A 15071-nucleotide genomic window follows, 5' to 3' on the forward strand; every position below is an offset into this window, starting at 1 on the left:
TATTCTTCCATAGTTTAATGAGTAGACAACAAAAGACAGTTGATGTTAATGTTGATACACCCTCAGCAAAAAGCAATATGCTAGGAATTTTCCTCTCACTTTGCTCAAAGATGTTCTTGCCCACATGGCTGTAAACTAGCAGGGTTTCCACCAGCTGTGACCAATCTTACATTTTCCAACTGGATGTCACTGTAACATTCCTGGAATATGAGATCTGGACAATTAAAGATGAAATGTAGAGAGTTCAGAGAATTTTTAGAAATTTATGTTTTTGTTTTAAAGTCATTCTCATTGTTTACTTAGTTAACAAGACTAAACCAAATTGTCACTGAAAAAAATGTGAGTAAAGTGGCTCATACATAAAATGTATCTTTTTTCAAATTTAACTCATCTTTCAACTTAACAATCTCTCACTACTGATCTATTTGCACAGCATGGATTTTCATTTCTTTGTGAGAATGAAATATATAGATATTTATAACTGAATAACACTTAGCTTAATTTTGTACAATTAAACTTTAGTTATATTAACCAAACAATAAAATTTCAAGAAAATAAAAGACAACATTATTATAATTTAAACATCTCATTAAGCCAATTTTGTCAGGCTATGATATCTAATAGAAATAATTCAATCTTGATAAATTTTGGAATTTGGGTCTTTAATTTAGGGACTTCTTTTCTGGTTATTATCAAGTAGTTAGACAAATGGTAAAAAGATAAGATCTAGTTTTTGAAAATTCTTTTAAAATATGTGCAACTGTACTATTTACTCTCACTTCAGATGTGATCAAAGTATTACATTTACTGGATTTTTTTCCTATTATAAACTTCTCAAACACATACTATGGAGCATAAATGCTAATATTCTTTATTTATTGACTTTCTGTTTTTTTAGAAGGAGCATAGAAAATAGACCTTTTAAGAATTCAGATGCTATGGTGACAGCTCAGACTGACCTAATACAGTATCCCAGTGCTTCCTGCACTGCTGATGCCAGGAGGACCTCTACTATGCACAAACATGGGGGCTTCACAAAGCTACTGGATACAAGAAGCTTGTAAAAATAAAGCCCAGAATTACTCATACCTAGATCAAGCTGCTAATGTCTCTCTTTCATTTTTGTACCAGGGACTGAACCCAGGAGTGCTCAACCACTGGGCCATATCCCCAATCCTTTTCTTTTTTATTTGAGACAGGGTCTCACTAAGTTGCTGAGGCTGGCTTTGAATTCATGATCCTCCTCCCTCAGCATCCTGAGTCACTGGGATTACAACTGTGTGCCATTGTGCCCTCCTACTGTCTCTTAACATGTAGAAACACCATGCATCAACATGCACCTCCTGAGAAATTGATAATGACTTGAGAAATAGAAACGCCAGATCCTGTCCAAAACTGGACAAGAAATAAGGGTTGTTATTGTTACAGTTAATATTTATTATTAGCTTTCTGAAACCTAAAGTACATTCAGATACTATTTCTTATAAAAGACTGTTATAACAGATGCTGAGGAAAATCAGAAGTAAAATTAAGGTTTGATGCCTTTCCAACCCCTTTAGAGAAAAATATCTGAGTAGGTGGGTGGGTAGGAAACCAGAGCTCTCACCTCACAGATAAAATTCACTTAATGAGTAGTCTCATTTACATCTGCTTTGTTATGCAAATAGCCCAATAATTTTAATTACCAACATTAGTGTTTATGTCCTATTTGTTTTTAATTTGTTTATTACAGAAATAATATACATTAAAAGTTGATAAACTTATAAAAGCAATTTTAACATATCTATAAGGGCTCCAAGTCAGTCTGTTTACTAGACCTAATTTGTTTTTAAAGGTGTTTGAGCTGGGTGGGGTGGTACATGCCTGTAAAGTCCAGTGACATGGGAGGCTGAGGCAGGAGGGTCACAAGTTTAAGGTGAGTCTCAGAAACTCAGCAAGGCCCTAAGCAACTTAGTGAGACTGTCTCAGAATAAAAAACAAAAGAGCTGGAGATGTAGCTTAGTGGCAGGAGTCTCCAGAGTTCAATACTCAACACCACCCTCCCTCAAAAAAAAAAAAAAAAAAAGTTGAATTTTTATGTTATTTGTGAAATAAAGGTAGGGTTAAAAAACCATCTTAAGTAGTTTTTAATCTTCTGTTGTCAAAATCTGATACATTAGCAGCTGCACACACCTGTAGTATCAGCCACTTTAGAGGACGAGGCAGAAGGATTACTTGAGCCCAGGGGTTAGAGGCCCAGCACGGTAACATAGCAAGACCCTGTCTTTTAAAAAAAAAAAACAAGGGCTTGATCCATTAACCAGGCTGCTTAGACTGAAATCCCTCAATACATTCTATTCACATGGCTCTCTCTATTATTACTGATTCTTGCTGCTTTATGGTCTTCCTAGGTAGAAGCACTCAACTATGTTCAGACTTAGGAACATAATGTAAAAAACAACAACGAAAAGCCACTTCTGCACAATGCACAGTGTTGTTTCTGTATATGTCCTAATGTCTTTCTTCAAGAATAATTTCTGAACTAGGTCCTCTTTCTTTTAAAAGAGGAACAGTTAAACAACTAAAGACATGAATATAGTTTCTGAAGTCCTAACAAACTTGATTGAATGTTTCTTATTTGTACTTGATACACAGAATTAAATGAAACCTGAACTTCCAAATACAGAGTATATGAAATAATATCCTCCTATTAGGTGACCTGTCTAAAAACAAACAAACAAAAAAACCCTGATTTAATTTGAGAAATTTTTGCTTTTAAAAAATGTGCTATGGTGCAAAAAAAAAAAAAAAAAAAAGGCTGGAGGGGAAGTCAAATACAATTTGGGACCAAATACTTATACAAGTTAATGTGGAAAAAGTTAAACAGAAGGCATTTCATTTTCAAATGAATGCTATCTTGCATTTATATAGCACCTTACAGAGATAAAAGTGCTTTACAATGATTACTTGACAGTCATTCATCAAGGTAAAAAAATGTGGTTTATAATGCAAGCACTTTGAGGCAACCAAATATCCAAGAAAACCTATTCAGTAACAAATTCCTGGACTAGTAGTTAGATTTAAGAAAAAATGTAAAGAGACCTGTGATAATATTACATACAAGAAGTCACTTACTGATCTTAATGAATGGTATTTAAGATGTTAAGTATTAGAAATTATTGAGAAACATAAGAGTTTATATAAAGGAAGAAGTAACACAAACGAGGCACAAGTCAACAAACTGCCCAGAAGGTAAGGCTACGTATTACTTGTAAGTATATGAAAAATAAATCTTTTAGATATGGAGAGCAATTGAGAATATAAAGTCAAGCAATGGTTAGAATCTGATCCTAAAATATTTCAAAGCAAGAAAAAAAAAATATACTGCTGAATTTCTTTTCTTCTGTTAATCTCTCCCAAAATAACCTCACCAATGCATTCATTTCTGCCAGCAAACAAGATAGCAGGAAATAATGAAATTTTACATATTTAAAAATTGTCTCCAAATCTTTGAACAAATTCAATTTCCTATAAAACAATGTGAAAACTAATTTTTCTCTTTTAATTCTGCCAGGTGCCTCAAGTAAGATCTGATTAGCACCTCTGCCAATGTATAAGTCTTTGCAAAAAGTGCACTTGCCAACTATTTTGTGTAGTAAATATGCAAGTTATTTGAAGTGCATTTGGAAAACAATTGAAAACACAGATTAATACATCATAAAAAGATTAATTCCCTTTAAACAAAGACATTCTTATAAAGCATGGTAACACATAGGCACAATACAGAATATAAATTGTATATCAATTATTGGAAGAAAATCTAATTCATACAAAGCCTACACCATTGGGGAAGAGGACATTTTCATACAAAGAAAAGAATTACACTATTATACAACACTTTTAATTGGACATTTATAAATTTTTGGCACATTAAAAGGAACTTAAAAGACTACAAAATAAAGGACAAAGAAACTAAAACAAAGATCTAAGAGAGGAAAAGTCCTCCAATGACATACACTAAGTATTGACCTAGAAGGAAAACAAAAAGTAAGCTGGCTGAATTTCCTGAAATGTCGTTATATGTAACAGAAGTATGCTTTCAATGCAGGTTGCTTTTTATTTCTAATGATAAGACTTTTCTACCTTGCTGTGGCTGGTTGAACATGGCCTGGATAAGATCTTCTTGTGCTGGTTGCTTGTCTTTGCCTAGCTAGAAATGACTGCCCTGAACCTGTACTAGCTAGTCTATCTTCAGCCGCCTTTTTGTGCAGAGTCATTCCCTATAACATAAAAAAAAAAAAAATAACATAATAATCAATGAAAAAATATTGGAATATACTCTCACATACACAAAAAATTTCATCATGCAGAATTTATTACATTGCAATATAAAGAATTAGGAATATTAATTTTACTCATAGATTAAAAATCTCACAGAGGCATTTTAGTTCTGACAATTAAGTAGAAATCTTCTTTTGGAAAAATTAAGGCTTAATTTTCTGAATTTATAATTACCAAAACAACAGAGAAGACAAATTTTTGGAATACATTCCCCATATTCAATCACACTTCCCTTTCAAATTAAAGTGATTTTCCAAGAAAAAAAAATACAATTGATTAGAAGCAGTTGATTCACATCAGTTATGGAAATCACACAGCTTTTATAGAAAGGAAAAACATAGATGCACTTATGTCTTGAGATGGAAAGGCACACTAGGCATTATACATACCACCAAGCTGTTTTTCTTCACTTCAAAGCAGATGTGTATTCCCAAAACAAATTAAGAAAAGTTCCTGACAGCCAAAATAGAGGGCTCAACCAAGAGTAAGGGAGTCTCTCTTGAAGACAGAAGTATCACCTACTACCTTAGAGGAGAGAGAGAAGGCACAATCGCCTGGCTCAAAGCACCTTAAAAAGGAGGGAGGAGACCTCCAGAATGCTCCCATAATGAGGAATAATAACAACGATGATAATAGTACTACTTTACTAATGGCAGATCTGCATTAATAAAAATAGGAAAAAAGCAGTGTTGGTATAATTTTTATAAACTGACTATAATATGGACGTTTCACATGGGCCTGCAAATGTGAAAAACTTGGGATCTCTTCCTCCATTTTGCATCTGCCTCCTTTGCTTTGAATAAGTCCTCTTGGATTTCAGAAATGACAGGCATGATTAATAAACACCTTGTGATGAATCAAACTATCCCCCCAGATAACAGCAACTTTCTTATTGCCACAAATAAGGTCCCACCTGACCACTCCTGAGGTAATAATCAATCAGATCACCACTTCACCAAGACTACTTGTGGACTATGCATACTATTGGTCCTCTTGGTCTATATAGTTTAAAAGTTCAAGTCAGTACCCACCAAAGACAGAACTGGAAATATTTCCCTTATCTTCCTGGGATTAAAGTTCCTTTCCTATTTTTCACCATTCTTTCTCCATTTGGTTAGGACCTCCAGAGTCAGGCCTCTGGCATAGGACTCTAATAACAAAATGAAGAACCCCAGCCAAAAAACCTTAAGAACAAAGAGCTGTTGGTTAATCTTACCAATGATTAGATATAGGAAAACTGATAGGAATAAGTAGTTTGACAACAAGGAAGAAATAACAATGCACAGAAGACAGAAGACAGAAGACTAGAAGATAAGTTTTCCTATTACTAGTTTAGCTTCTAAGAAAAATGCTGATTGTGGCTTTGCATTTTAAATATAATTTTAATCTATGATATATACCCAAACATACAGCACATTTTCCCAGTGAAAGACACACACACACACACACACACACACACACACACACACATTCTCTCTCTCTCTCCACATTTTTAAACTCAACTTGAAATCAAAGCATTTAAAAATTTGAATAAAATTGACAAGATCTATTGACAATCTTTAATTGATTAATTTTGGCTACATATGCTTAGTTACACTTTATTTAAAATACTCTAAAATTTTCACTTTCACATTTCAAGCAATTTATTCAAATTCTTCACACATATTGTAGACCTCAGTATCCATCACAAAGTTATTGAGTTACTTAATACCAGCACTCACCATCTTCATTTCCATTTAAGTTGCCTGAGATGCAAGACTTTCTGAATGTAAGTATGATGTTGTTACTGGTTATTATATCTGAACATAACTTTGTTAACTCTATTTGGAGTTCTCTTTTATTCTCTGAAGAGTTTAAAAAAACCTAGGCCTATTCTTTAGTGCCATGTCACAGATTAAATAAATCTGGGTCAATAAGAAACAATATGTGGAGTTGCAAAAATCAATTATGATTATGAAATTACTAATGAGCATTGAGGTGCAGAGCTACAAAATTGAGAATACTAACTAAGTTTCAGAGAACATAAAGAGACAGAACAGTGAAAGTTAGGATTAATTCCCAGAGAATCTGCTTATTGTTTTGTTTTTTGTGATATTGAGGATTGGACACAGGGCCTTACACAAGCAGTCTACCACTGAGCTATATTTCTAAACCTTTTGTTTTTACTGTTATTATTTTGGTACCAGGGATTGAACCCAGGGGTACTTTACCAATGGGCTACATTCCCAGTTCTTTTTATTTTGAGACAGGGTCCTGCTAAATTGTTAAAAGTCTTGCTGAATTGCTAAGGCTAGCCTTGAATTTGAGATCCTCCTGCCTTCGCTTCCTAGGGTGCTGAATTACAGGCATGTGTCATTATGCTTAGCTCTAGCCCTTTTAATTTAATTTAATTTTGAGATAGGGTTCCCAACCTGACCTTGAACTTGGGATCCTCTTGTCTCAGCCTCCCAAATAGCTGAGATTATAGGTGTGAGCCACTACCTAGCTTTTTTGTTGTTGTTATTTTTTGGTACTGGGGCCACTCAACCACTGAGCCACATCCTCAGCCCTTCTAGCTTCTTTTTAAAAATTTACATTTTGAGGAATCTATATTTGTTAATAATGATATTCTAAATCCAAAGTGATTTTTTTGTATTCTTTTTTTTGTTGTTGTTGTTCTGGGAATTTAGCCCAGGGTACTTTACCACTGAGCTACATTCCCAGCTTTTTCAAAAAATTTTATCTTTTTAAAAATTTGAGACAGGGTCTCGGTAAGTGCAGAGGGCCTTGCTAAGTTGCTGAGGCTGGCCTTGAACTTGTGATCTTCCTGTCTCAAGTCTCCTCAGTTGCTGATTTCTTCTTTTAAAAAGAAAAGGAAGACAAAAATACTTGGGGGAAAAAATGTAGGAAAAAGTGCTGAATTTTGTAAAATCCACAGCTATTCATATCTAGATCAGATGATGGTGAGTATTTCTTTTCCTCTGCAATATATTTAAAGGTATGTATGTGTATGTGGTGATGTAATATTCAGTTTCAAAACTTTTAGTGGTTCAGAGTCTGGCACTGCAGTGAACACTCTCTAAGCCCTTTGAGAAAAGCTATTCTTAATGTAAGCATCATCCTGCAAAGGTACCAAAATAGCACAAAACAAGAATTAGTGCATCTGTGTTTAGATATTATTAATATTCCTTTTCCTATAATAAGTGCTTTGGATGAACAGAAATTAAACTGACATTTATCTTTCTATTTCCTAGACAAAATTATGTTTTCAAAATGTTCTAACCCAGTTTTTGGTGGTTACCATATCTGCTTTTCAATCCTAAGGTCAGTAATGATGTTGTTAGTGTGTGTTAGCATCGCAATTACTTTCAGATTATTTTGGTAGAATTACTTCTATGGTATAAGCTTGTGAAAAATATTACATATTCATGAAACTCTTGAGTTATGTTCTGAGATGCTATTTTCTTACCATATTGTACCAGGCACTGACAATACATTTCTCCTCCATCTCTCTTTGACTCTTCGTTTTCTCGTATTCTTTCTGAAGCACAAGCATAGGTAAACATGTAAAGATATAAAATAATTCAATATAAATAGAATACTTACAATTAATTGTCTAAATCCACAGACACAATTGCACACTTCCAGAAAATAATTTTAAAAATCAGCTCTTTTTTTATAAATACATTTTTTTTAGTTGTAGGTGGACACAATACCTTAATTTTGTTTATTTATATGTGGTGCTGAGGACAGAACCCAGGGCCCCACATGTGCTAGGCAAGAGCTCTCCTGATGAGTCACAACCCCAGCCCCACCCCCAAAAAAATCAGCTTTTTATTGCACAGTACAGGACTACCTCCAATGAGTGAAATAGTCGGTCTCTTTCCTGCAGTTGATTTTTAAGAGCTTGTATTTCTGGTGCTGCTCCTTGATTCTGTTTAGGATCTAAAGTACGGATAACCTGCAAAATGTATTAAAAGAAAAATGTAAAAGTTTTAAGTGACTGTAACATCTAAAAAAGCAACTATTAAAAAAATCAAAATAAATTAAATACTCAATGTACATATCTTTAGATTAAGGATATCATCCTACATGATCACAATAGTATTATCATCTAAGAAAATTAACAATTCTATAAGACTGTTACTGTTGATCACAATACACATTTCCATACTGTATCCAAAATGTCCCTTAAAAGTGACTCATCTGCTCCCAATCCAGGATCCAAAGATTATTGCACTGCACCTGAAGTTCTGCAGGGTTTTAAAATCAGAACAGCCTCTCACATTCCACTGCATGTTTTTGTCTTTCATGACACTGACTTTTATCCCCAATTCTAGATTTACCCAATGGTAATGTTATTTAGCTTGTTTTGATAACCACTTTCCTCTATGCTGGAGGTCTAGAAGATTGCTTAGGTTCTAGTTAAACATTATGGACAATGATACACTATCAGGATGCACCAAAGATTGGATGTAGCACCAAGTGTTCTTTTTATTTAAAATACAAAAATACATAAAATATATATATTTTAGTTGTGGATGAACACAATACCTTTTATTTATTTTTATGTGGTGCTGAGGATTGAACCCAGTACCTTACACACCAAGCCACAACCCCAGCCCACCATGTGTTCTTAGTTTTGAAAATTGTTTAAGATAGTGACTGTTATTTCTACATAAGGCACATTTCTTCTTGATAATTAGTAATTAATCTGTGGAATGAAATATTTTGATCATTACTTCTTGGTCAGGCTCTTTGATAAAATATTTTGTTCTGATAACTCTATGCGACCAGTCAGCATACTTTACTATATTTGAAGATTTCAGAGAATCATGATCAAAAAGTACTTACACTTTTGGCTTTCTCTAAATATTTTTTATATCGTTCTTCCATTTGCTTCATTTCCTCTTCTTTCTTCCGTAATGCTTCTTGTAATTCTTCAATTTTTAAGGCTGCAGATGAGATAGTGGGAAAAAAGTTTAGATTATAACAACTTTAAAAATATTTTAATGGATAAATTAATAACTAGTAACTTTGAGGAACTGTTTAGTCTATGCTTATACATGATTTTCTTTAAAAAAATTCATACACATATCATATATAGATGTTTGTGTGCGTATACACATATATAAATAAATCTCAGAAAGATTTTATTTATTTATTTTTTAGTTGTAGTTGGACAATACCTTTATTTTATTTATTTATTTTTATGTGGTGCTTAGGATTGAACCCAGGGCCTTGTATGTGCTAGGCGAGGGCTCTACTGCTGAGCCACAACCCTAGCCATGCTTTTATTTTTTATTAGCACACTATAGTTGTGAGGTTCATTTTGACCAAATCACCCATGCTTAGAATTTCCTCTACACTCCTGATCTTTCAATCATTACTTTACTTTTTATTAGTGCTTTCTACATATTATTAAAGTTGAAATTCCTTGTGGTATATTTATATATGCATATAAATAATTTTGTTAAATTCATTTCGCATTTCCTCCCTTTTCCTATCCCTTCTCCTTCCCCTTTGATCTCCTTCTTCTACTCAACTGATTTTCCCTATGTCTTTATGACATTTGATCCGGTCACCCCCCCATCCCCACCTTCTTTCCCTCATTTTATTCTAGCTTCCATATTCTTCTTTATGGCTGAGTAAAACTCCATTATGTATATATGCCACATTTTATTAATCCATTAATCTATTGATAGGCATCTGGGCTGATTCCATAATTTGGCTGTTGTGAATTGTACTGCTATACATGTACATATATTGTATATATTATACTGCTGTATGTGGCTATAGCACTATGATAAGCTGATTTTATCTTTTTAAAAATTTTTTAATATTTATTTTTTAGTTGTACACAATACCTTTATTTTTATGTGGTGCTGAGGATCGAACCCAGGGCCTCACACATGCTAGGCAAGCATTCTACCGCTAAGCCACTCCCCCAACCCTATGATTTTATGTCTTTTGAATAAACATCAAGGAGTGGGATAGCCGTGTCATATGGTGGTTCCATTCCTAGTTTCAAAAAGCTTTTCTTGTAAATAAACAAGAACTCCAGTATGGTAGTGCATAAATCAAAAAGTGCCCATTGATGGATGAATGAATAAACAAAAGTTGGTATATTCATACTATGTAATAATAGCCTAATTCTGTTACAAGCTACAACATGAAGACAACATAATATGAAATAAGCCAGACATGAAAGAATAAATATGATGATTTTACTTTTTTTAAAAAGCAAAGAACCAAATGCTCAATGTTTTCTGATTTAAGGATGCTGATTCACAATACGGTTTGTGGGGGGAGGGAATGGAAGAATTAGATGAACTAATATGGCAAAGAGGAGGGAGGGAAAGGGAGGGGACATGGGGTAGGAAAGATGGTGGAATGAGATGGACATCATTACTCTAGGTACATGTATGAAGACACAAATGCAGTGACTCTACTTTGTATACAACCATTGATATGAAAAATTGTGCTCTATATGTGTAATATGAATTGTAATGCATTCTGCTATCATATGTAACAAATTAAAATTTAAAAAGATCAAAAAAAGAAAAGAAAAAGTAAATGTCCTCTCACCTCCATAAAAAAGAATAAAGACAAGCTATCTATATGTAAATATATCAATGAAAGCACAAGTTTGGCTAACTTACATGCAACTGCACTCAATAAAAATTTTCAACTTTACCTAATATTCATTAGAATACTTAGTTAAGGAAAAGTTCAAAAGTAGTTGGGGGTGGGAATGATAGTAGAATGAATCAAACATTATTACCCTATGTGCATACAGATTACATGACCTGTGTTACATCATGTACAACCAGACAAATGAGAAGCTATACTCCATTTATGTATGATGTGTCAAAATGCATTCTAACATCATTAATAACTACTTAGAATAAATATATATATCATAAAGAAAAAAGTGTAATTAGTAATTTAGGAAGTAAAGTTGACATAATATTTCTATAAATAGGGGAAATTATTTAATTGCAAGAATAGGTAATACAGCCTATTTATAAAAGAAACAAGTTATAAAAACTCAGTATCACTGGGGTAGTATATGGGTGAAGTTAATTAGAAAAAACTCACAGCTATTGTTAAATCTTGGCTCAAGATCTTCAATAATGGCTCTCTTCTTTTGCAATTCATTATTAGCTTCATGAAGCTTCTCTCTGCAACAAAATATGTGACACTGTATAAACTATTACTGTTTCTGTGTTTATTTGCTTTAAAGATTTATATTCTTTATACTTGTAATATACTTGCATTGCTCACAAGTGCTAGGAAACAAAGATGAAAAGATTAAATCAACATGAATTAATATCTTACAACTCAGTAAAAAGTAAAACAAAAAATTCCTTTTTTCATTTAAAATAATCATTTGTTTTACAAAAATGTGTATAAGAGGATAAAGAGCTTTATTTTTCTAGGAATACGATATTGAAAAAATTAACTTAAAATTTGCAGTGATTTTGCAATGAAAAATCTTATTATAAAAAAAGTGAATTTCTAAAAATAAGGATTAACAGAAAGAATGCTACACACAATAGAAAAGAATGAAATCATATGAATAGATCTCACAGAACAATAATAAACAAAGGACGTCAAAGCGTCTAAGGTTAATACTGCATCATGTCATTTTTGTGAAATTCAGAGGTGTCAAAACTAATGAAAGGGCTGGGTATAGTAGCACATGCCTGTAATCCCAGAAACTTGGAAGGCTGAGGCAGGAATATTTTAAATCTGAGGACAGCCTGGGCAACTCACAGAGACCCTGTCTCAAAATAAAATATAAAGGCCTGGGATGTAGTTCAGTGGTAGAAGCCCTGGGTTTAATCCCAGAACTACAAAACAAACAAACCAACAAACAAAACAAAACAAAACAAAACAAAAACCTAAAGAAGGTGATAAAGATCAGCATTATGGCTAGTTTGTTAATGTAACCAATCAACAGAGAGAGAGAATGCAGTAAATTCTTAGGTGGTTGGAAGCATTCTATATATTGATAAGAATTATCCTCACCTGTATATAAACACTTTTCAAACTGTACACTTAGGATCTTAGTATATGTATATTTCACTATATATAGGTTATATTCTAGTACAAAAGAATTAAAGCAAGTTTTTTACCTAGTATTTGTATACATTTGTAGACCACGTGTAATTCTCCCTTTATAGTATTTAGTGTGGCACTATGTAATATGAATAGGAAAAAAAAGGCTGCAAAAATTGGAAGACACAGAAAATCACTGATAAAAACTGTGTATTTTGTTATGACTATTTCTGATATTTTCCACACACAATACTTTAATAAAGCTTTTCTTTTTCAATGAACAGCTTTTTGAAGCTACATCATATATAATAAAAATATGCACCGTTTAAAGAATTAAAAAACTAAAGCTAAGCTCAGTGAACTGTTATCAGGTTAACAACCCCAAATCATCCAAAACCCTTAGAAGTCATGTGCACTTTATCTCCTTTCCAGAGGTAACCAAAGTCCAGAATTGTAATCACTCTCATTATTTTCATTATGGTTTTATTGCCTTTGTGATAGTCCTAAGCAACATATTGCTTATTTTGGTCAATTTTTTACTTTATACATTAATCGTATATTGTTCTGAATTTTTAGACCTTTTACTGAGATTTTACTGAGTTGATGTCAGCCCCAGTTTACACCTTTTTACTGCTCTAACAGTATTCTATTGTTTGAATATATCTCATTTTATAATTTTCCAATTGGTGGATATTTGTATTGTTTCTACTTTTCTGTGAATACAAGTAATATTTATTCTTCCATGATTTTCATCTACATGTCTCCTGATACACATGGACAACATCATATCTAGGAATGTATGTATATATAGAATATACATGTATATGTAGAATGTTATGTATATAGTGGAACTGATGTCAAAGAGTAAGTACACGTTCAAGTTTACCAAGTGACTGATGAGCACTCCTACAGCAGTGAATGAGAATTATCATTGCTTAGTATCTTTAGCAATACTATATCTAATCTAAAAATTTTCACTAATTTGATTTGGTGTTTAAAATGGTCTCTACTGTAGTTTTTAATTGTACAACATGGACTATCTTTTGACACACATAGAGGCCTTGTGGTGCGTTGAACTGTTTTACCCAAAAAGATAAGCTGAAGTTCTAATGCCTACTACTGTGAATGTTACATTATTTGGAAACTGGCTTTTGGTAGACTTAATTAGTTAAGGAGAGGGTCATATTGAATGAGAGTAGGCCCTAAATTGAATCCTCAGTGTCCTTATAGGGGGATTATGTAAAGACAAACATACCGTAATCCCTCCTCCTCTGTGGTTTTGCTTTCTGTGATTTCAGTTTCCTACGGTCAACTGTAGTATGAAAGTATTAAATGGAAAATTTATGTTTTAAACTACATGTTGTACTGAGTAGTGGTCCTGCTATGTCCTGCCTGGCAAGTGAATTGTCACTTTGTCCAGTGTATCCACACTGTATATGATATCCAGCTATTAGTCACTTGGTAACCATCTTGATTATTAGATCCACTGAAACTGCAACAGTATAATGATATAATTGTTCTATTTTATTATTCAATATTGTTGTTAACTTCTTATTGGGCCTAATTTACTAATTAAACTTATCATAGGTATATATATATTTTAAAAAATAATATATACATGTATATATTTAAAAAATAATACCTCACTAGAGGTCTTGGAGGGTATTCCCCTCAGGATGAGGGAATTACAGAGACAAACTACAGAGAAAAGAGTGTCCTATGCGGAGAGAAATTAAAGTGATATATCCACAACCTAAGGAGCACCAAGGATAGCTATGAGTAGCTAGAAGACAGGCAAGGAAGAGATTCCCCCCTTAGAACCTCTCGAAGGAACCAATCTGCTGACAACCCTGACTTCGTATGTGTAGTCTCTGTAAACTGTGAGAAATAAATTTTTGTTGTTTTAATCCATTCAGTTTGCACTAATTTTTTATGGCAGCCATTTTCACTAATACATTCTTTCTTTTTTTTTCTTCTAATACATCCTTTCTGATGAAGTTTTTTTACTTCGTAAATGAATGAATGCAGAACAATGATTAGAGACTAGTTTTATGAACTGATTAGGTATTCCAGTTTTAGCCATAAAGGAAGAGGAATTTTAAAAAAAATCTAGTACTAAATTTTCATTATAAGTAATCTCACAAAGGCTGAGAAGTAACATTTTTTTGTTCTTCTAGTCATTATAAATCTGCCTATTCTTAGACTTTCTAACAAATCTCAGTTGCTAAGAGTATCCTACACTAAAACAAACCAAAATTGGGGTAACATGAGCTAAATTTCCAGACAACAGACTTTCTTTCCAATCATAGTAGAAAAGTATCTCTGTCATTCTGGATATCCAGTTTAGCATAGTGAAACATTGTAATACTCCAATAGGCTACCAATTCATGGTCACCCTATATTCAATGTTTGTAAGGAGTTTTGTTAGAAAGGATTAAAGTTGTTTCTGGGTATAAGAAATATTATGAAATATCCCTAACATGGCCAATCTCAGATAAATCTGGATGAAGATTTCTTCTGTATGAGAAAACAAAATGTTAATATTTTAACATTTATTCTTCTTTTAGATTAAAAAGTCCTACTTAGAAGCCAAGTGCTGTAGTGCACATCTATAATACCAGTGACTTGGGAGGCTCAGGCAGAAGGACTGCAAGTTCTAGGCCAGCTTCAAAAAAGTAAAAAGGGGGAGGGCCTGGGGATATAGCTCA

General features: G+C 33.1%; 1 protein-coding gene across 2 annotated transcripts in view; it reads right to left on the minus strand.

Moving 5' to 3' along the window:
* Positions 1-15071, minus strand: part of Hook3 (hook microtubule tethering protein 3) — a 102924-nt gene continuing 87853 nt past the window's right edge. The window contains exons 17-22 of one of the 2 annotated variants that reach the window (XM_048792881.1): positions 11401-11483; positions 9154-9254; positions 8156-8260; positions 7769-7840; positions 4123-4259; positions 1-214 (exon numbers count right to left, since the gene is read on the minus strand). In XM_048792881.1, the coding sequence (XP_048648838.1) occupies positions 187-214; positions 4123-4259; positions 7769-7840; positions 8156-8260; positions 9154-9254; positions 11401-11483 (526 nt within the window). In that variant the 3' untranslated portion in view covers positions 1-186. Of the gene's footprint in view, positions 4260-7768; positions 7841-8155; positions 8261-9153; positions 9255-11400; positions 11484-15071 lie in introns of both variants that reach the window. The other variant, XM_048792880.1, reaches the window with a different exon arrangement.

The sequence above is a fragment of the Marmota marmota genome, unplaced genomic scaffold (assembly GCF_001458135.2).
Source record: "Marmota marmota marmota unplaced genomic scaffold, marMar, whole genome shotgun sequence".
Lineage (NCBI taxonomy): Eukaryota > Metazoa > Chordata > Mammalia > Rodentia > Sciuridae > Marmota > Marmota marmota.